This window comes from Diadema setosum, chromosome 9 (genome assembly GCF_964275005.1).
Source record: "Diadema setosum chromosome 9, eeDiaSeto1, whole genome shotgun sequence".
NCBI classification, from domain to species: Eukaryota; Metazoa; Echinodermata; class Echinoidea; order Diadematoida; family Diadematidae; genus Diadema; species Diadema setosum.
In genome coordinates, this window is record NC_092693.1 from 32,112,208 (window position 1) to 32,135,096 (window position 22,889).

The window sequence follows — 22,889 nt, forward strand, 5'->3', positions numbered from 1 at the left end:
CAAATAAAGCTAAATGAAGAGACAAAGTGCTGGCACACATTATGAATGTGGGTATGCGTGTGTATGTTTGTGTGTACACCCCTTCTCTCATTTTCTAGCTAACTCTGTGTATGATGACACAAAGTAAAACGTCATCACTAACTTGTTCAATCAGCTGATAGCTATATGTTCTGCCATGTGGAAAACGACCAGATGGACTATTTTTTAAAATACATTAACGATCATTTTTGTTCATTTTCTTTTCAATTTTTTTAAAGCTTGGTAGAAGGCAGATTGCCATTCGAAAACAACAAGCTGCCACCTGGACTGCACTCACAACGCACTTTCTGATTCTATTTCTTCGTTTTGACTGACATGTGAATATTTTTTTTTTATTTTAAATCATTATGATGCACTGACAGATCTTTAGTGGACCACTCGTAGATTCATATCGATGGTTTTGTTGAAATAAAAATCGTGAATGATGAATAAAACATTATTCCATGCAAATTTACTCAGGTAAAGCGCAAAAAACCTCCAGCGTTCCCCCGTGGTTCTAGGGTCAGGATTGGCTTTCTGTAGTGTCGATGCCCAAGTGCGTTGACCCAAGCCTTTCGCACACGAAAGAAAAAAACCATTTCGCCGTGCGAAAAGCCTGTGTCGATTTGTGCTGCTTACTGCATGGGCGAGCTGGTGGGGGAATGCATGGTTTCTGAGTCGGCTCGATCTTTGTCGGCCAAAGAGCACGTTTTGCCAATCATTATGATGCGTACGAATCCGCGGTGGGTTAATGCTATGAGCATGGAAACGCCGCGGGAAGCCCGCGGGAGTTTTACTTTGGCCATTCGTCCATGAAAAGATTTGTCCTACCTAAATGATGCCCCCTTTTTTACCGGATATAAGAGCTTACATTGACGGGGATATTTTGTGAGCCTTGTATTTCAAATGAGTGATTGTTGAGAAGGACAGGAGGAGCTACTCTGTAAACGGACGTTATGCCCTCGTATGAATGGTGGACTAATAGATAGGCTCCTATGAAGATAGCAGAGAAATATTTAATAAGAAAAAAAAATCCATTTTCAAGCTAAATCGAAGAAATGAAATAAAATCAACCCCCCCAAAAAGAAGAAGGTATAAGATCAATCAGGACCCGACATAACTTTAAGATAACACAGATTATGCTTCTCGACTTTTAGTTTACTTGAAATTCTACCATATAGCATTTCATGTACAATATACATAGGCACACATTGTGTTTACATAATAATGACAAGTATGGGTCATATATTCTTTACATTACTCTTCATAGAACGCAGCAACGTCGTGTGGTAAGTAAAGTGAGGACACTGGAAGAAACTACTGACACTATTCCCCGAGACATTATATTTGACGTGACATCGACATGTACACATGGTGTAATACATAACAGTTTCAATATTCGCGACTTCGGAGGGGGTATAGATGTTGTCAAGCATGGAGGGGGGAATACTCACGAGCGAGTCGACGGGAACCGAATTGTACGGAGTCACACAACAAGGGGACCGACCGATGTTACTGTTTAGGGCCCAGCACGATATTTCTTCTGTGTGTTTATGGTACAAGGAAACCATTATCGCTGCAAGATATGAGACGGAAATGGAACCAAGACTTTAAAGGAAACCTCTGCTCAATGATCAAGTTGACTAAGCAATATTATGGAGTCGATCCCAACAAACAGAGCTGTAAAGCCATGTGTGGTCAAAAGTATACAATTCTGAAAGACGTCGATACTTCTCGTGTTTCAACGAAACGGTGTTATTGGTCACACTCCGAGATGGGAATTCACGAGAATTGTGACTCTATCGCTTAATGACACCTATTTCGTTCATGCATAAAAAACCCTCGTTATTAACAGTTTCAGGTTTTTTTTTCCAAGTATGTAGCGAAGTCTGCTCCGTAAAAGCATGACAACGAAACTCCAGGATTAAATACCTGCTTAAAGAATCCAATTATTTAAAAGATTAATTGTTCTGTGTAGGTGATTTGGTTACATTAATTACATTTCGACTTTGGCCACAGGGTGGATTTTCACTTTAAGACATTTATGCAGTATGGAGAGAAACGAAATGTTTTCCGTGGCGGCTATTTGCACGCAGACGGAGGACAAATTCGAGTGTTAAAAGCGGCGAGAGCTGGGCGCACGTTTGATCACGGCATGGTGTCACGCTTGCTGTTTACTGGCACTTGTCACGCAGACGCAATTGGATCCATGTGCCACCGAGGGGTTACCGCGAGCTTGAGGCAAATGTACATGGAACAAGCAACATCAGGAGCAGTACCAACAACGACTTACTTTAATGCATTAAAAACATTTACATAAAAAACAACTACATGAATATATGAAATAACTTTAAGTGTATGGTGCGTAACCCTATAGAGTATGCCAACCTTTTTCATGTGCACTCACCAGTCCACAGTCAAGATGTCATGTATCAGCAATGCCATTTTTTTTTCTTCCGTATTTGAATTTCATTCTCACATGCCCTTGTTTTTACCACTGTTTAATATGTATTTGAAGGCCTTGTTGTTATTTTTGTTGTTGTTGTTATTTTAAAGATCGAAAGAAGAGAGAGAGAGAGAAATGGGGCCCTATTTTTCTTTATTTTGTTCTTTTGTGTCTAAAAACAAGCTTACCACAGTGTCCATATATCTTTTTTTGTTTGCTCTTTGCATAATATGTTATATGTTTGTAGTATGTTTTGTTTTGTTTTTGCTTTGTTTTGTTTTTGCTCTCTGTGGACCCCTCTAAAAACCAGCCTTTGGCTGACGAGGGTGTTCCACCCCATGAGTAGAAAATAAAAATTGAATTGAATTTAACTGAACGACTACCACCAATTATAAAAACAAAATGAACAACGAGGTGATGGCGAAGAAGCAACAATCACATACCTTGTCGATTTAAGGTAAATCATGTAAATTAGCTAACTTTGTAAAAGTCACATCATGAAAGTAATATGCTTATATGAAAAAGTATTCTTTATGTTACAAAATGAAGGAAGAAATTGGGGGGGGGGGGGGGCATTGTTATCAATATCATCACCTAAGCTGCACTTTTGCGTGAGACATTCTAATCACCCGAATCACTTTCAAAATTGTCTTCATCGTCATTAATAGGGAGCTTTAGATTTTAGACGCGCGGACGTTCAAAGAGAAAAAAAAAAAAACATGATCTGAGCGTGCGCAGTAACTTGATCCGCGCTACTGCGCACGCTCAGATCATGTTTTTTTTTCTCTTTGAACGTCCGCGCGTCTAAAATCTAAAGCTCCCTATTGTTTTCGTTGTCACGCGCGTAACCATGAACGTAGATGAAAAATCTCCGACATGACGGTCGATCTACATCGCAGTAAGCACTATCACCTTTGATTACATCAAACGTTCTTCCTCGGTCGAACCAGGGAGGTGAGATATCACTTCCCTTGTCGAACCCATAAGACTGGACCAAGGGGCTTTTCACCTTTACAGTGGACAGAGGACTAAGACTGGATGTTCATACTCATGTCCATCGTCAGCAGCAGCGGTACCTCTTGTGTGCTTTTCACCTTTACAGTGGACAGAGGACTAAGACTGGATGTTCATACTCATGTCCATCGTCAGCAGCAGCGGTACCTCTTGTGTGCTTTTGACGACGTTGGGTCACAATTACTGGTCATTAACAAAATATCTGCTCATTACTGACTGTGCTTAAATCGGCAGTGAGAGGCAAGGCCTTTTTCTCTAGAATAAGCGGAACCTCCAACCTCTCCTTTAAAGACAACCGTTTGTCGTTTCGAGATATCCAGCATTTCATACCCAATATGTTCTCCGTTCCTTTTTCTTAACTTTGACATTATCCTAAACGATTTCCTTTGCGTCTGTTTCATTTGAGCATTCGCAGAAGCAGCGAATCCTTCCCTCTTCTCCTCGGTTTTTTCCTTTCCCCCACATTTCCCTCCCAAAGTGGATCATTCCAAATATTCTCCTTTTTTGTTTGTTGTTGTTTTTCATGGTTATGTCTTTGTTTTGATCCACCAGGCGTCTTGTTTCTATCTGTTGACATTGACAATCTCATTTGCAATTACAGAAACTCATTTATCTCGGTCGCTGCGGAGGACAACAACACGACGAATTCAATGTTGCTGTTTCCTGTTTTCTTTTCTACCTACTTAGATCATCCAAATCCTTTTCCTTTTTGTTAAGATAGTCTTCTTTTGTTTCTGTTCCCCCTTTCCCCATTTGCTGGACGCCTGTTTCTATCTGTCGACAATAAGACTGTCTCATCCGCAGTGACCAACCAACATTAATCTCGCCTGACATTGAAGGACAACGGCATAAACCCTGTACATTCAGTTCGGAGGCGTGTTCAGCACAAGTATTCCCAATGGCAAGATTGTGGGTACTGGCGGAACAAGAATTCTTGTTCATTTACCCGTTTATGGCCCAATGTAAGACTCTTATAAAAAAAAAACAACAACAACAGCAACAAATGCAAAACAAAATAAAACAAAAAGGAAACAAAAGCAAAAACATAACAACAACGATCAAACTAACAACAAGCAAACAAACAATGATAATCTTGCAATGGTTGTTCCGAGAAAGTTAAGTTTTAAAGTTTAGATTCCGTGAGACTTTCCCCAAACCTTACACAGTCACTATGGTTACAAGAGTAATTGCAAATCCATCAGTCGAGTCGTACAGACGTGCAGTTCCTGTCTCAGATAGACGTGGCTCATTCCGCAGATCTTGATTCATCCCGGTCAATCGATAATTCGAACGATAATGACGTCTAGTGAGAGTGGAGCTTGACAGATGTACACAGACTCGTTTTTCATCACCATTATTTTTGTGTTCACAGTAATGAAATAAAGCTCACTGATCGCAGTAACAAAACGTTCAAAAGGCCAGAGGTGTGAAATCGCTGAGTCCTTTTTCCCCCCTCTTTGATTTCTGCTGTAGATTTGTGGACAAACTCATGTTATTTCTGCTGACAAAGCCAGGGGCGAGATACTCGTAGTGTAAACATGACATGAGAATCGATTCATGCATTCGTTATTTTTGTTTGCTCTCACTGCATCAGGAGAATAGTAAGCACTGAGTTCAGGCAGAGAATATCGGGCAATTGAGCTCCTTCTGATATACAGAAAGCTTCGCACCGCACGAATCGAAGGGTTGCAATCATTGATCAGAACAGAAAAAAAAATGTGAGCAGGAAATCAAGTAAATGTTCTGAGGCATTGAGTCCGTTATAAATGACAATAACGAATGATACTTTACATCAGGAGTTTCAGGATCACCTGCGAGCGCCGAGTCTTCAAACGACGCTGGCGCAGAATACACTCGACCCCTGGTCTTAAAGGGAATCGCCATAATATTTTCAAGTTTTAAATAAATCTTTCCCAAGAAGGGGAAAGTGAAGGAAACTGAGGAATAACAAGTGCATCAACGTTATCCCCCATATGAAAAGAGATAAAGTTATGGGATCAAAACTTTAATATCTTCTCAAGATGAAGAGATATTGGTCACATTTCCAAGATTAAATATAAAAATACAGCATAAAAACCATTGTAAATAATTAAGTAACTTTGGCCCATTCCCGTCACCAAGTGATTACTTCTATCATATTCTCGACATTTTTCTTTCTCTGTTTCATACCTTTTTCCATATCTGCTTCTACGTTGGTTTAATGAGCTCTTCGTCGTTGGTGAAAATCTAAAAACTTCAGTTTAAAGTTTTGTTGTCGCAGAAGAGTTTTCTTTTGATAGATTGTTATTCAATCTGAGATCTTCTTCCCCTGGTGTAAGCAATAGCCACCGATAATCATTTTCTTTTCTGTCACCTGTACCAAGATAAGGAGGAGGTATTTTGATATTTTTGTTTCTCTTCGCATGGCATATGCCTCGCCAGTACACCAACATATGGTGGAAAGGAAATGCCGAGTAATAATAGATCGGGATCCCAAACTTCCACTTCCAAAGGTTCTATCATCATTTACCCACCACCCGATCCGACTGGCTGTCCCCCACTGTTTTGATGTGGCGGATCGGTTATTGTTGTTATCATACGGAGGATCCCCCGGGGTAGGTAGCACGCCACCGTATAATTAAAATCCGCAGCCTTCGATCGCCATGTATAGTACGTTCTATTGTGAGTATGCATTAAGCCCACACGATCTGCATGTGCTATAGAATATCTAAGTGGAAGTCTGGTGGTTTAAAGGACAGGCTTAGCGTTCATAAATATCACAGTAGTTAGAGACTGAAACTACAAAACTTAATCGTCCCCTGAATCACACTAGATATGCCAGTGTGCATGTGTTCTCATGAATCTTACGAGTAGTCTGCTGGAATGTTTCATTATGTTGAGTGTTTTTTTTTTTTATAAATTAATATGTCAATATCTTCCAGAGTATTGAAAGGTCAATGCTGCGTTTGAAAAGAGGATAAAGCTTTATGCCATCGAAATCTACTTGTCAGTGAATGTTGCATTATCACAAACTAATCATGTATCTTTAGCATCAGTCGTGGATGAATGACATGGTCTATCTCATGTACTGCAGATTCACAGACTGAACTGGTATCTTGGCATAAAAAAAGCAATGATATCGTCCGTCATTTCAGGGGAAACGCTAGCTTTTGTAAAGCATTCCACTATCACTTGGGGTCAATCGACACTTGTCGAAGGCACAGAGTTAAACGCACTTCAAAGATTAGGTTCGTATTTAAATTGCGAAGTTTCGTTATAGGCCTATACGCACCTCTTTTCATTTTCAGATTAAGGAATTTTATTTCACTTTCGGATTAACGTATCTTCGAAATAGTGACCCTCCGACTGTTTCATTTTGGTATTACGAACCTTTGGAATAACGAACTTTCGAATTAACGTGACAAATGCTTCAATTCTTTTTTTTTAGATTAACAAAGTTCAAGGTATACGGAATGTATGTGTTTTGTAATAATGCACCTTCGAAATGACAAACCTCATTTCATTTTCGGAGTAACAAACCTTCGGAATGACGAACATCTCCTTGAAATCTTATACCAGAAACAAAAAGGAAACATCAACAGATCTGTTTTTCAAACTTGCAGAGAGAATCTGCCCTGGTACGAGCTGGCAGGTGCACCGTCTTTTAAAATATGGAGCAGGGAAAAAAGGACGGAAAAGGCAGATGTAAACACACACAGTTTCATAAAAAATGGGAGGAATTATTCATTGGGTTAAAAGTACTTGTGTTGATGGTAAAGACACTTGAGAATGTATGCGGAGGAAATGAAAGTACAAGTTTATCGATGATAAGACGAACCAAAGGTCGTCTGATATAACAGTAACCTTTTCCCTCATCATCATAACAAATACATGACTTATTGATAATAGCACGGACTATAGGTCGTATATTGTACCTGTAATTCTTTCCCCCTCATCATAACAACATAAATCAAAATAAACATAGCCATAAACAAGTTAAACAGCATCTTCTTGTGGTGTGTGTTCTTGTGTGTATGTGTGTGCCTGTACCGGAGGCTGTTCTGGTCTTTGGTTTGTTTGGAGGATGATACAGAATAAAGTAAGGCACACGGTCGTCTGCACTGCCCTAGCGCATTAGCTGTACAAACAAAATTGTATGAACACAAATCAGTCTTATTTGGCTCCAACAATTCAATCCAACTTCCGTGTTATTATCTTAGTGTTCATATTTCTTTTTCTTTGCGTTTACTTTCAGAGCACAAGTATATAGGCACATTTCGTTTATTTCTCCATTTACACAAAACAACACACGCAATGAATTTAATCCTCTCCTAACAAGATTCTGAAATATCAAAATAGACTTTGTATATAACAGCTAGGCTCCCTTTGGCTGTAAGGTAAGGAAAACGACAACAATAAAGCCAGTAGTCCACTAAAATAGAATAGCATCACAGATGGAGTGGTATCAAGGAAAGGTTAGATTTTTTTTCTTTTGAGAAACTAAACGTGTGCATGATATTTGCTCTCAACATCAATTGAATATTGTTTTTAAGTTAAAGGGGAAATAAACGTCACAGTGATAGCTGTCTCTCATAGTTCAACAAACTAAAGCATATTGCAATGGAGGAAATTACTCGGAAGTTAAAATAATGTCAAAGTTGTTAATTTTAAGAATTTCGTTATAAAATGAAAGAAAGGCAAAAGGAAAAAAACAACAACAGAAAAATGAATACGCCGAGAAAACAACCTCTACTATAAAGTCATCGTACCCGGCTGTCGTTTGAAGTGATTGTAGGACTTAATTATTGTAACAGACAGGGTAACTGTAGATTTTCATTCGTAACTGCACAACAAACTTACTTCTTATTGCGTAGCGTATAGGCCCTAGACATATCCTGCTAATTACAGTCTACAGTGTGATTCCATTACACACACACACATATAAATGTACCCAACACAAACTATATATGGGAAGAGAATGTTTTATTACAACAGCACCATACACTGTCTCGTGCATTTTCAGTGGCATTATAGGCGCGTTTTCTTCTTCACTCGCGATATCAAACTTTTGGATTTTCTGGGGTAGGTTGTTATTTTTTTTTTAATTATTTTCTTTCTTCATAGAGGGTCTAAGCTGTGGGGGAAAATGTAAATCGTCAGACACCTATTCAGTCGTACGTTTTCAGGAGTCTCGAGAAAAAAAAAAACAGGGCTTCTTTTCAACACTTGTAGGTCAGAGGCAACTCAGTTGATGGACGACGGGGGAACGGTGGACCGAGGGTGGAGTATTACACGGTGGAATGGGAAAGCAATCGTTAAATCGTTAGGACCTCCAAGGTCAAAGTAGGTCACGTTCAAAGGACGCCTCCGATGAGCGAGGCGGGATTCACCGGGAGACCGGTGCAGAAGAGAGGTTGACTACGAGGGAACTCTGACAGCTCCACGCATCCACAAAATTAAGAGGAAGAAAAGAAGGAGAATTCTGAGTGGAAATTAAAGGAAGAAAAGGAAGAATGGGGAGGCGAAAAAGAAATCGAATGAGAAGAAAAGAAGGATGAAAAGAAGAAAGAAAGGGGGGGGGGGAGGAAGGGCCTGTGTACGCTGAAATGACTTCTTATATACTAATCATCTGTATGTAGGTGTGAACAATAATAATTAGCGGGAATGAATTTTTTTCGAAACGTTGAGAAGCGTGGTGTGATTTTAGGACCAATTGTAGAAGCCGACATATTCTATAAGGATTAAGCCGATTTACATACGTGCAGAGATTGAACATTCTGCCATAAAGAACAAACAAACAAACAAACAAACAAAACAGCAAAAAGCATGAAGAAATGTGCACGGGTTGCTTTTCTTTCTTACAATTTATAAGAATTGATGAAACCCCATATATTGCAGCGCATTAAAGTCAACATGGTACGCCCCACTTTTTAAAGAGTCAACCATCTGCTTTCCATACATGTTTGGTTTATGTTTCTTTTCGTCAAGACAATCATCTAGAAACTTATAAATGTGCATGCAATACAGCATTTTCTCCCAGGAGATTAGCGAAAAGCCAATGTAAGCATGATGATAACGAAAACAAAAGTAGTAGTCGTCACATTTAATACATGATATCTTAAAAAAACAAGTGCTTCCTTTTCAGAAATTGAGCAAATTATCCTGCTAGCGCAACACACGAACGCACACACACACACACACACACACACGCACACACACACGCTCGCATCATCACGCACACAGTAACACACTCGTGGTTTTGTGGTTCTTACACAGGCCACTTCGCAATAGTGACTGCAGCCGTTCCGGCCAACGTCTATGGCCCTTTTATCAAATTTATGCCGGCTGTGTTCTATTTGCCTTCCATCAGTATCATCTGGTCCACATCTCCTCCTCATCTCTTCTTCTTACATTATAGAACTCTTCCAGGTGTCTGACCTGCAAGTCGCTTCCGAGATGGGTGGCGGTAAACTACCGAGCTTTTTGTTCTTTTGCTGTCGTTGTTTCTATGCAACTGATTGTCACTTGTGATGTCCTTTATTTGAAGGGTGATATCATATTAATAATGCATTGCTCTACCTACTTTGTACTTGCATTAGGTGCTTTCATTATAAGTTGTAATTTCCAAGTTAATAAAGCAGTATCTTGTTGTCAAAAAATCATAATTACACAATCTTATATTATTGTGTTATCTTACTCTTTTTTTTAAGTGTAAGTACCTTAAACTGTTTGATGATCTCAAATACTCACAACGGTGGTGTCAATATTGTTATTGCCTTGAAGATGAAGCAGTCTACTTCCCTGTGACGACATTGGAAAGGGAAAAGCGTGTACGTCACGAGTTCGACACCCACGAGTAATACAGCACATGAGTCATACACTAACCTACGAGTCACACAGCCTACGAGTTACACAGCCCACGAATGATACAGCCTACGAGCTAACCATTAAGTGAACAAGGTCCATGAGCTTGACATCAACTAAAAAATTAAAGACCCACGAGCTGTAAGGTCTATACCGGCTCGACACTATGCAAACAAGACCTACAAGACTGACACTAGACTGAAAAGGCCCACGACACCTACATTACATCAAGGGGCTTTATGTATGTAGTGTCGAGCTCGTGGGCCTTGTTTGCCTAGCGTCGACCTCATCGGGCTTATTTGCCAATTGTGTCGAGTTCATGGGGCTTGTTTGCATAGTTTCGAGCGTAGTGCCTTTTTTTTTGCCTAGTGTCAAGCTCACGGGCTGTATGACTCGTAGGTGGCGAGCTCGTGGGGTGACCTCGTGTTCATCTACATCTACATCTACATCTACTTTTTCGCCATCGCTCATCCAACTACTGACTTACACATAGACAAATGAATGAAGGAAGCGGCAACGAATTCGTGTCGTGTTATATGCTACCTGGAAAGGAAGGGCAACCTGATACCTGTTTGAGTAGGCCCTATACATCACAAGCTCTCTATTGTAATCTATATCAGTATACTTTTAATTAAAAAGCGTTTCTTCGATCTTTAATATTTCTCTTTCTTATCTTTTCCTTATCTCATATAATCGTCGGTACTATACTCTCTTTGAGTAACAAACCACTACTATTCATAACTTCAAAAGCGTACCTCGATACATATCCTACATTATAGGATGATGATTACGGAAAGAAGGAACAACAACTGACGAATAGAAGAGATTGTCGTCATTCCTTTTTTTGTATTCTATTTCACTATATGTTCCATATTTCTTCCTCACTTTATCAATCTATCACTATCGCTTTACATTCTATTTTATCGGAGTGGCCATACTCCGCATGGAGTGGTACTTCAATGGTCCGTGACTTGCTTTTTAAAGTCTCTACGCAGACCTTATCTAGGCACCATATCGATCAAGCCTGCTTTCCACAATTGTCGCCCGGATAAATCATCCTCTTTTTACTCACAGAACGGAGGTTCCCTTTCCTGATGGGTTCCACTGCAAATGATCAAAACTTCCGTAGAAAGCTATCGCATGATGAAAAAAGAAAGAAAGAAAATAGGCCGAATCTCCTCTTTCTTGTATTCAAAATGCAGTTGATACATTATGTTGCAGTGCGATTCGCGTAGAGTGCTTTGTTACACTATATTGTAGACACACCTTCAACACTTTGACTTTAAATGGGATGCTGAATCTCGAGGCTGCGAAATGTAAACCACGTGATTTCATTAGGTCATTGTACCTACATTGGCATACTAATTATGATGCGATACAATCTTGTCGCCTTCTTTATGCCTTAAAGTTGATTTAAACGTATACAGGCAGAACACATCCCAACAGAAAAAAAAAACAAGACACACACAATAATCTTAGGCGAAGTGACTCATTTTTCAAGCTGTGATTAGTATGTGCGGTAACATGTGGCAAATCCTTACAAAGTGAGAAAAAACAAACAAACAAACAAATAAGTGAAGTGGGCATCTGATCATCAACATCACATTTTTTTTTTTTCATGGCTTATATTTGTACAGACTTTGAAGAATAATGTTTATAATGAAAACATAATTTATCCCACTTCTTTGTACCATACAAAAGATCATAGGTATTTTGTTCTTCATTCTAGTTGTCGTCTTAATTCAATATTTTATTTCAGAGTGATTAAAAAGATTTCTTCATTTATTTCCACAGCTCTTTGAATTAACATGTTGTTTTCATACTGAAAAATTTGTCATTTTTGTCTAAATATCCACGGACTCAGTGATATTAGGCTATAATAGATTATGATTATGCATGTGTGTGCCCGTCTAGATTACAAGGAGATGGCTAGTAACTGATCAGTGGGAATCAGTGGGAATGCTGGGGATGATTAATAATAATAATAATAATACAGGGTACTTATAATGCGCCAGTTCCACATAGTTAACGTGCTCAAGGCGCAGTAGAAGAAGTAAGTCATGAAATACAAAAATCCTTACACAAACATGCACATGATTGTTCCAATCCTTGTGGGATTCATTTAAGAGTAAATTATATATCTATTGTTGCGTGAAAATTATTTGCTTCAGAATGGTCTCATATTCAAGTAATGTGCAGTTTAACGCTAACGATCGCCCCGTCACTGTACAGGCATGCTATAACCTGGAAACATTAAACTGCACATTACTTGAATATGAGACCATTCTGAAGCAAATAATTTTCACACAACAATAGATATATAATGTACTCTTAAATGAATCCCACAAGGATTTTTCATGGAACAATCATCCCCCAGCATTCCCACTGATTCCTACTGATCAATTACTAGCCATCCCCTTTAACATAAAGGATAACGCTTTCGGAAGAATTTTTAATACACTATCCTGTTCTTTTTCAAAGTATAGAGTTTTATCTCCTCGATTGAAACCAGCCATCGTTGAAGTTGAGTTCGACTAGGGAATCAGACATATTCTCTTGATAGACAGGGATTGGGCGGTTAAATCGACGTCATCATTCAAGACGACGTCGTCGAAATACAGACACGTTGGACATTGACCCATGATTCATTGTGATCAGCGTTCAACTTTCGTCTTATCAAACAGCGAAGTGTTGCTTCAGATTTTTGAGTGTGGCTCTGTGTGTGTGCGTGCGTGTGTGTATGTGTTTGTGTGAGTGTGTGCGTGAGGGTGTGTGTGAGGGTGTGTGTGTGTGTGTGTGTGTGTGCGTGTGTGTGTGTGTGTGAGAGGGTGTGCGTGTGTGTGTAAATTAAATTGATCCGCGAGTACCTGTAATAAATTCAAACTCATATAATAAACTCAATAACTCAAACTCTTCATCACATCATAATTTTCTGATAGTAAACTCCACTTCGTGTGTGCAATGCGTGCGTGTCTGTGTGTTTTCGCACTGGCATGCATGGAAGCTTGGTTGGGCCTTTTAAGTAGCATTAAAAGGAGGTATTTTCAAGTCAATTGTGCGTACAAGTAGAACATCTGATGTCTCCATTTTCCACTCAGTCAATTATACCCTACAGGTCAGGATGCCAACAAGTTGAATGCAGGTCTAGAATGAATATGAGAATCTTTGTTGAGATGAGAGCCTTGTGATCTTAGTCTATTCTATTCCTGCGCTAAAAATGCTTGACGGTGTCAAAGCGACGAGCACCTGGGAACAATATCTGTCAGAGCTTTTGTTAATTTGTAATGCAGAGGAGAGCGTCTTGTCAAGTTGATCAAAGGATTGTCGAAGGATCAATTCCAGTAGACCTGTCAGAGCTATTGTGGTATTTACGTGGCTCTTCAAAATCTCTGTGGGAAGTATTCTACCTCAAAATTAAGAGATTATAGAAGAGTACACGCCATCCCGAAAGATAGATAAATAAATAAATAGATAGATAGATAGATAAAGAGATTGATAGAAAGAGAGAGAGAGGGAGATATATATCACAGCGTGTGATACATGCAGTGTCCGTAAAAGAGTCGCTTTACTTGACAAAATGATGCTTCACATGAGAAAATATACAGAGACATGCCGGAATATAAGAAAGTTGGGTGAGCACTGTTTTGTACAATTATGGAGAATAGGAGTGTAACTTCGGCTGGGGAGCGAATATGAAGCTCATTTTCTTCCAGGTGGCCCGTGCGTTCAGAGGCTACTTCAGGTCATATATTTCTTCTTTTTTTTTTGAGATTACGAAGAGATCAGATATTTTATGCTTAATTGTAGTTCACTCACAATTCATCGTGCGGTGTTACATTGTCACCAGATACAACAAACTAACCTAATCTGACTTAACAGGGTAAGACTGGGCAGTGAGAGAATTAAGTGTCAAATGCGTGTTATTATCGAGTGGGAAAATAGGAACAAAATCTATTCTATTGAAATACCAATTGCATGGGAGTCTCCTGTGACACGTCTGAGCGCGTTTATCATCACAAAATTAGTTCGCTGAAGCTGTACGATTATCGATCATAATAACAGGATACATGGATGAGTCAAGCATATAGATGAAATGAATATGAACATTATGCAACCTAAGCAATACAGATTCGAACTCAACAAGTGCCACCTAATTCTTCGGTGATTCTTGGATGCATACTTGTGGCGCGTATGCAATCTATTACATTTTTGTTCACCGTCTGACTCTTTCCATTGCCTTGTGTACGTTAAAATCTTGAACTAATTTCAAGTCATGGAGGTGGATACAAGTTGAGAATAATATAACCTCGTGTTTTTCTCAGTTTTTGGCTCTGGACTGATCCTGGAGCGATTTAGTACTTCGTTACACACTACTGGCCCGGGTTTCCGACATCTTAGCTAATCGGTTCTCCGCCAAGGTTTGAATTCATCGATGTAGCTAACATGCATAGTGGATGAAGGATTGGGTATCATCGTTTCATATCCATAACAACTGCATCCGACTCTGCCGCACTGCTTCATTTGACACGTGATAGTGCGCTCTAGCTCTCAGTCGAGCCATGAAATATAGTTTGCACGATCCCTTACCATACTCATAACTTCAGACGATCTTTTGAATTTGTTACTTGAGATCTAGCGCCACACGTGAAGTGGTGAAAATAAGAAGGGATACCAAGGATTCTCATCCTACCAATGAACCAGGAGCTCTTAAAAGTAGATGAAGATTAAAGTAAATTGTCTCTAACTCGGATTCAAATTGATAGATCGCTATCGCCGGCTGCAAGGGTGACACGTGATAACTATCTTCATTCGAAAAAGGTATGGGGGGGGGGGTACATTTACAAAGCTGAATGATATAACTTGCCAACATGTCATGGACGCGATATAAAAAAATCCCGCAACCTTCAAAACAGAGAATGATATCTTCAATAGAGCAGTGTTTCGGATTCACTTCGGCCCAATATTTCTATCGAGCATATTTTCCTTCAACTGATTAGGACCTATTGTTTTGTCCGCATGTATTGTATGGTTGAGGGGTCTAGATATCGCGCACGTAAATTTGAAATGCTCTTATAATAGAAGTTATTCTATAATCGTACCTGAATTTCTCAATGAATATCACGAAAAAGCAGAAAAATCACCTCCCAGAATCTCCTGATGATACGATGACGGAGTAGTGCGCTGTCGCCGTTTGTATGTCGGACTTTCTTTTATGCGTTCAATTTCTCGGGGTATGTAAAGATCGCGCAGCTGCCCTCTGTACTTTCATGCGTGAAAGTGTCTGCCCCTCTGCGGCTGTAACGTGCTCCGGCTTTCGTAGAATATTTTTTCACTTGATATTAAATTTGTCCCTGTTATAAGCAACAGCAGTTTTACCTAACTTGTGTATATTATTGTTATTATTATTATTATATGTGTTATTATTATTATCATTATTATTATTATTATTGTTATTATTATTATCATCATTATTACTATTATCACCACCACCATCATCGATCATCATAATCATCATCATCATTATCATTTTCATTATTATTATCACTTCCACCACCATCATCATTTTATCATTCTTATTATCATTATTTCTATCATTGATATTTTCATAATCGTTAATGATTTTCATTTATAAAGTTTTCTTACAATATTTCTAATCACTTTAACCAATAATATACACGTAATATAAAATGGAAAAAAGTAAAATATGAACATATACTTTGTGTGTGTGTGTGTGTGTGTGTTTGTGTGTGTGCTTACCCATTCGTCACCCTCTCATTTTCGTCACCCATTTGTCACACTCTCATCTAATTTGTTTTCTTCATATTATGGCCCTCCCCTGTCACAAATATATCACAAGTTAGCGCAAGAAATCACAAGCAAATTCAAATTGAAATCACACTTCAACTTCGATAGACTGAAATATTTATTCCTTTGTAATATTATAATCGTTGTGTTAAAATTTGACTTAAAACAACATTTATTAACAGTATTTCAGCGTAGCTGGCAGCATACATTGTTCTTGTGTATGATGACGTCACGTGGTAAACGATCGATCGAACAAATTACGAATTCTATCGACTACGAACGAGACAAGCGAGACGACACGTCTAGGCTACAACATCCTTAGAACAGATTTTAAGGGAAGGTAGGTTTGCACAAGGTAAAAAATTGGAAATTTAGTGGAAAATTCGTTGGAAATCAAAATTTCTTACCTGCTTCCTTCTCATGTTGAGCGGTAAGTCAGGTATGTTTATTCCATGGGCGTATCGGCAAATTTTGCGCTTAGTCCTACGCGTAATATCGCTTGCTATACGCAGTTACGCTATGCGCGATCATTAGGTCCCTGCGCGAGACCTAGTACCCTTACTATACTGCATCTTATGCCATGTAATAATCAGTACTTCTTCTTTTTTTGTCAAAGGCAGGTCAATTCACCAACAACGAAATCATAACTGGGGAAAACGCATTACAAAAATATGGTGCGAATAAGAATTTCATGCAAGCTGTCACGTCGCTATATTGAAGCTCAATAATAATATATTTGCCTGTCAAAGCATGCACACACACAGAGCGTAGCAATATATCACAAATACCCTTCGGCCAAATCAGTGACAAGAAAAGGGTTAAGCACGGAGGCCAATTTATCTATGAGAGAGCTACAGAAACTGGAGGAGACTAAAGATTCTTATCTGTAGAGGTGGAGAGGATTAGTTTCATCACAGCATCTCTTTCTGTGTTTTCAAGGATAGCTACAAACAAGAAATATTCCCCAAGCTTTCAGCATTCAGTACTGATGACGTCTTCGGATGAAGATGATAAATTTTGACTTTCTCCTTTTAAAAATCGAGGAGGATTGGTGAGAAAACAAATACCATCCGAAGGTTTCTGGTTGCCGACGTTTTGGCGTCAGACACAATATTAAAGATTGAGAACATCGGAAAGTGCTGTAAGATAACGAGATGTGGCGTTCATCTCTTCACAAGCGTCGTGACTCTAGGCTATCATACATGTTTATGGTGGGGGGGGGGTATAATAAACTAACTTCCTTCAATAATGGATGCCAACTAAATTACTGATTACTGAAGGATGGTATGGAAAAAAAAAAAGAAATTGCTGCTATCATGTTACTGTTTGCGTTAAACTTAGCCATGGGATATTAAGTTTAGCAGAAGCTCAGATCACGGGCTGAGCTACATGCTCAGATGAACCCAAGTGCGTGGTATGATGCGGTGTTGATGTTGATTGCCTTTCAGTAAAATGACAGATCGGCACGAAGCTGGCCTATAATGGGGGCAAATATAAATCATCAACTCCAGTCCTGATTTACTGGTATTGTTCGCTCCACGGCCATCTTTCATCGGGTCTACATCCTTGACTCTTGAGGAGCGGTGGGTGGAGAGAGAGGGGTGCAGATTCCAGAACAGGGAGGGCCAACAGGTCCCCCAAACCGACCTCTGGTAGATCAGAAGAGGATCACAATGCTGTGTGAGGTCCAGCACCTTTCCCAATACATCACAAACACCCTCATCATCCTTTCATCACTACTCGCAAAGCTTGCTCATCGCTCACTCTAGTTGCCATGCTCAACTAATCCTCATTATATTTCGCAAACACAACTTCAGAAGAAGTGCATGCCAAAACCCAAGAGAACCATTCAGTCTGATTCTGATCCCAGTTTCTTACAACAAAAATGAACGAGGAATGTGGATAAAGCATATCAGACTTAGTTTTTATTTTCCAACAACTGTAATCTCACTTCACATTGATAGCATGTATTTCTGGTTATCATTCATACAAAATACCATTTACAATCCAAGGATTGACGTCATAATGAAATTTGAGTTGTGCATTACCTAAAAGTCTTTCTGTTTGTAGATTTTTAGCATTTTCTTGCGATTCTTACGATTAATAGCCTTCTTTTCCCCTTTTTGGTTTTAGATATATCATCTTAAGCAGAAGTATGAAACAGAAAATTCAATTCCTTTTTGACATGTTTTATGAACAATGTATGCCACTTCCAACTCAACTTTAAGTTATGGGAAGAGGTTTGCTGAACTCAAATGCCGACAATTTTTGCCCACTATTTTCAGCCGAGAAGTCAGCGATGTGGAATGCGTGCATTCAGCTATTGACACCTCAGTCATCACCCCGGCCACAACACGATCAAAACTGGCGGATCACTTGGGATAAGGGGCGGGCTGCACCATAGCCTGTGAGTGAGATACCAGCCCCTCGATCACATCCCTGACCTAGAATCTGTGCCGGAGGACCGCCTACCCGCATACCGCTCGCTCAAACGAACTTAATCTTGGAGCACACGTTTCCGGATAATATATGCCATCCTTTTTCTGTACACGAGTCTCGCACAAATGCATCTGCATCCACCATAATTGCAATGATCATGTGTCATCCATGAAGGACGGAGAAGGATTACATGTACTGAAATCCACACATAAAACACAATGGTGAGAAGAACGCATACACGAGTATCTTGAGACATGTCCTTCGAGTGGGTGTGGCCGTATGGGTATCCATTGAGTTCCATATTGACCAAGGAGGCGGCAAGCCATGATTTGACCAACAGCATAGAGTGAAGAAGCCGGTCATAACAGTGATACTAATCATGCTAATACCACTCCAAACCAGCCAATGATCAAACTACAGATATTTTGTTACGCCCTTTCATACAATCACAGAGGGTGTCTATTGCTTTCGTCCTACCAGGGAGGTGGAACTCTTCCATCTCCCTGATCCTACCAAGGAGGTACTAATCTAGTACATGTACCTCCTTGGTCCTACGTTACGTTCTACATGCCACACTACACAGCTGGTAACTAATGAAGATTTGATGGTTACAATAATCAGTGACGATTATCTGTCTTGTATTCTACCTACTTGTTGCTTGTGTGATTCCTTTTCAAACTACTGTAGAACACGCAACACTGGTACGCGAGTAATCACATGATCGTCTTTAAACATTCCTTCGAATTTCATCGCTCTTCACTAGGGAAAAATAAAACTATTTGAGAAGGTGAATGTCCCAACTACCCTTCTGCGGTAATAACAGGGATTATAGTCCCCTAGACAATGATTAATGAGACATGTTTGCATCTGGCAATCACCGTCTGCCTGCAGGCACGGACACCTGTTGGCAACATTAGTGGCTTTAAGACGGAAAGAACGATTTGAAATTGATGTGTTTATCGGTATAGTCCTGCATGGTTCTCTCTTCCGAACCGAACTAATGTGTTAAAACTTGGGCTTAGATGGCTGTAGGCATATTAGCTACTGCATGAAGACTTCCAGATCAAACTTCGGCATCGTTGTTAGCTCTAAAAAAACAGAGCTTCCTAGAATTCTCTTCATTTCATTCTTCTTCCTTCCTTATTATAAGTCCTTTCTTCAAATCTATTTCATTCTACATGCGCCATTTATGGTAGGCACACTTATCAATATTCTAAGAATTATAATTCCTTGTTGCAGTTGTCGCCCTCTTTTCCATCTTAGGACTAATTTGTGAGGACGTGTGACTAAAGATGACAGCAGACATTCATAGCTGAAGGTAACTAACAATGAAAAACACGTTGCAGTGATCTTACCCCTTTATAGCAATGAAAAACCATACGATCAAATCAAATCTTTTACTCCTCTTTCTTCGTTATCAGTTCATTTCTTCAAGTTGCTTGAAAACAAATCTGTATGAAACATCTTTTAAGTATCAATATGAATGAAATTCAATAACACACGTTTACTTTGGGATTCGTCATTTTCAGGCTACAATGAGCCTATGCTTGCAAGGGAACCAGCTCCCGCTATGACCATTATATCACGAGGAACTGCAACCCTTTCATCGAAGGTATAAGTGTATAGCACCGGGGCGCCTTACCTGCTGGACACCCAGTCGCCATGGAGATCTGGAGGCGTGACAGCCTCAATGCCCTGACCGCCCTGTAGCCTCCGCAGCCTTCTTCTGCACTCCGTGCCAGGTCCCCACGTCGGTCCAGCGAGGTCGGGACTCCGTAGGCCTCCAGTCCTGGCCGCCTGTATGACCAGGAGCTGTGCGATAACTGCGTGAAAGATGAGAAGCGGTTTTAGCGGATGACTACATCAATTGACTAACATTAATGTTTCATGATTATATACCTTTATGACTAAAATTTTCATCAACTGACTTACATTAAAGCTTCATGCGTATATGATACCTCTCTGATTAAGACTTTTACTAACAACCAGAAGGCTCACACAAACAAAGCGTATTCCATGAATTGAAATGCATTGTGTATGTCTTGTTAGACAAATAGCTCGTTACGAGGTTACGAGTACTTGCTTTATGACGTCATAACGTTCCAGTCCTAGCCGACATAGGGATTTCTGTCAGAATTGCTAACACATTTTTGAAATGGCGTTACGAGGAAGAAAACTAGAATGATACACTTCACGTCAAAATACAAGGTAAACAACACATAATGATTCGGTTTATACTATTATGTACACGAGACTTGACATTATTAAACTGGTGACAAAAATGACCAAACAGACAAAGATACTTTGATTAGTCTCGGTTGAAATCATCATCATATTGCTTCTTATGTATAGCTGGTATTCTTGAAAGATAACATGCTTTTTATGGGCCTAGTTGATGGTACAATGCTGAGATAATTTGCAGAAACATCGGCTATGAATGAGAGTAAAAACTTTGTGTACAACTTCGATCCCCAACGCAATTGAGTCATGAATAAATCAGGCTATAATCATGATAATGATTTTGTCACACACGTAAACGTGCAGGGGCCGATACAACTATGTCATTCGCGTTGAACTTTTAACTGAAATATCAGTGTAACACAGCTCGTGGACATTAATCGATTATCAAATTATATCAGTGTTATAGAGCTCGTGGACATTAATTGATTTTTCCATAGTATAGAATATCGTGAGAGTGTTAGTCCTCTTGTATTTTTAACTTCTACATGATTGTCATATCGCCTTTTTTATGAGTGAGCGTGCCGTGGCCCGCAAATTGTTCTTTCAATCTTCACTCTGAAATCTGCAGAGATCTTGCTCTCCTGCTGCGCAGAACGTGTTGTCGCTAGGGACATGCATGACCGAGATTCTTTCGTAACTTTCCCACCTTTCCCGCGTCACGTCAGGCCTCCGTGTTCCCATGCCCACCTCCCCTTTTCCTTTTCATTTTCTTCTCCTTTCTTCTCTTCCTTTTTTTTTCTTCCTGTTTCCTCTTGCTTTCTTCTTCTTCTCCTTCTTTTTTCCTTTCCTTCATCACAATTCTAAAATAATCTGTCGATCAACCACGTCTCGAGTTGTTGCGGTGTGCGTTTATTTGATTTTTACGTGTGTGCGTGTTTTCCCACTAATATTTCTAATAGCACAGTAACTTTGGACCCCTTTTTATGTACCTAAAAAGTAAAAAAAAAAAAAAAAAAAAAAAAAAAACCCAAAAAACCTATTCCATAATAATAATAAAGCTTAATACGTTTAGAGTTTTGAAGCGATATCGGCTATTGATGCCATCAAAGTCACATCATTGTAAGATAAGGATGACATTCAATGCTGATGTACTACATCACAACTAGAGAATGACCTAGTACTCAGTAAGGTTTTTTTTTTTTTTTTTTTAATCATGAATATAATCTATATTCTATGAATATTCTCAATAATTTGTTTCAAATGCTTTTGTGTTATTTTCGTGTAAAAAAAAAGAATGTCGAAATAAAACAAAGTTTGAATCAAATTACGAAATTTTGTTCGACATCCAACCTGGCTTGGAGAGCATTTTTTTTTTCTATGCCTCGTCTGGTGGGAGTTTTGCGCGTGACAAGTGCCATCTTTTCGAAACGTGGCGGAAAATAAGAGCACTTTACAAGATTGAGTTGCTTCCGTCCTCGTAATGTTACCCCTCCCCTTTCCGCGTTTTGGACACAATTTTGCGTAACTCAGTGGCCGATAATCAAAATCCTGCCGTGAATGAAACGCAAAACCCATCTATATTTTCAGCTTAACTTCATTATCTACTTTACTTCTGTATTTTATATATAATCTTGTTGCAATAACAAATGGATTACAAAATGATTTCGAAATGAAAGCCCGAAATGTTTCAATCTTTTACAAAATCTCCTTTTTTGAATAATTAACTTTCTTTCTCTAGCCTTTGTTTTGTACCACTTCATTGTCAGTTTTCCTCATTATGATTATATCCCTTTTTAGGGTAGTTATCAAATCACATCTCACGAAATAATACAGGATCTCCGGAAATTTCATGAGGGAAAATTATATTTTAACAGTCCCCTTACTTTTCCCGTTATCATTTTTTTTTTTTGAGGGGGGGGGGGGGTACATTGCCGGTCAGTTTTGTCGTGAATCTCGTCCCTTCATTTCGTCATTATCTCTTTCTCTCTATCACAAAACTTAATTGATGGTAAACTGAACATAGACATAGAAAGATGGGTAACGTCATGTATTGCAACTGATTGACAAATTGCCCTACATCGAGGTAAATAAACACTGAATTAATCAGTGTTTTAGCAATAGCCATGTGATTAAAAAAAAATCA

General features: G+C 39.2%; 1 protein-coding gene across 1 annotated transcript in view; it reads right to left on the reverse strand.

Annotated features, from left to right (window-relative positions):
* Positions 1-22,889, reverse strand: part of LOC140233190 (protein APCDD1-like) — a 72,422-nt gene that overhangs the window by 32,417 nt on the left and 17,116 nt on the right. The window contains exon 2 of the mRNA XM_072313303.1: positions 20,208-20,388. Within this exon, the coding sequence (XP_072169404.1) occupies positions 20,208-20,388 (181 nt within the window). The remainder of the gene's footprint in view (positions 1-20,207; positions 20,389-22,889) is intronic.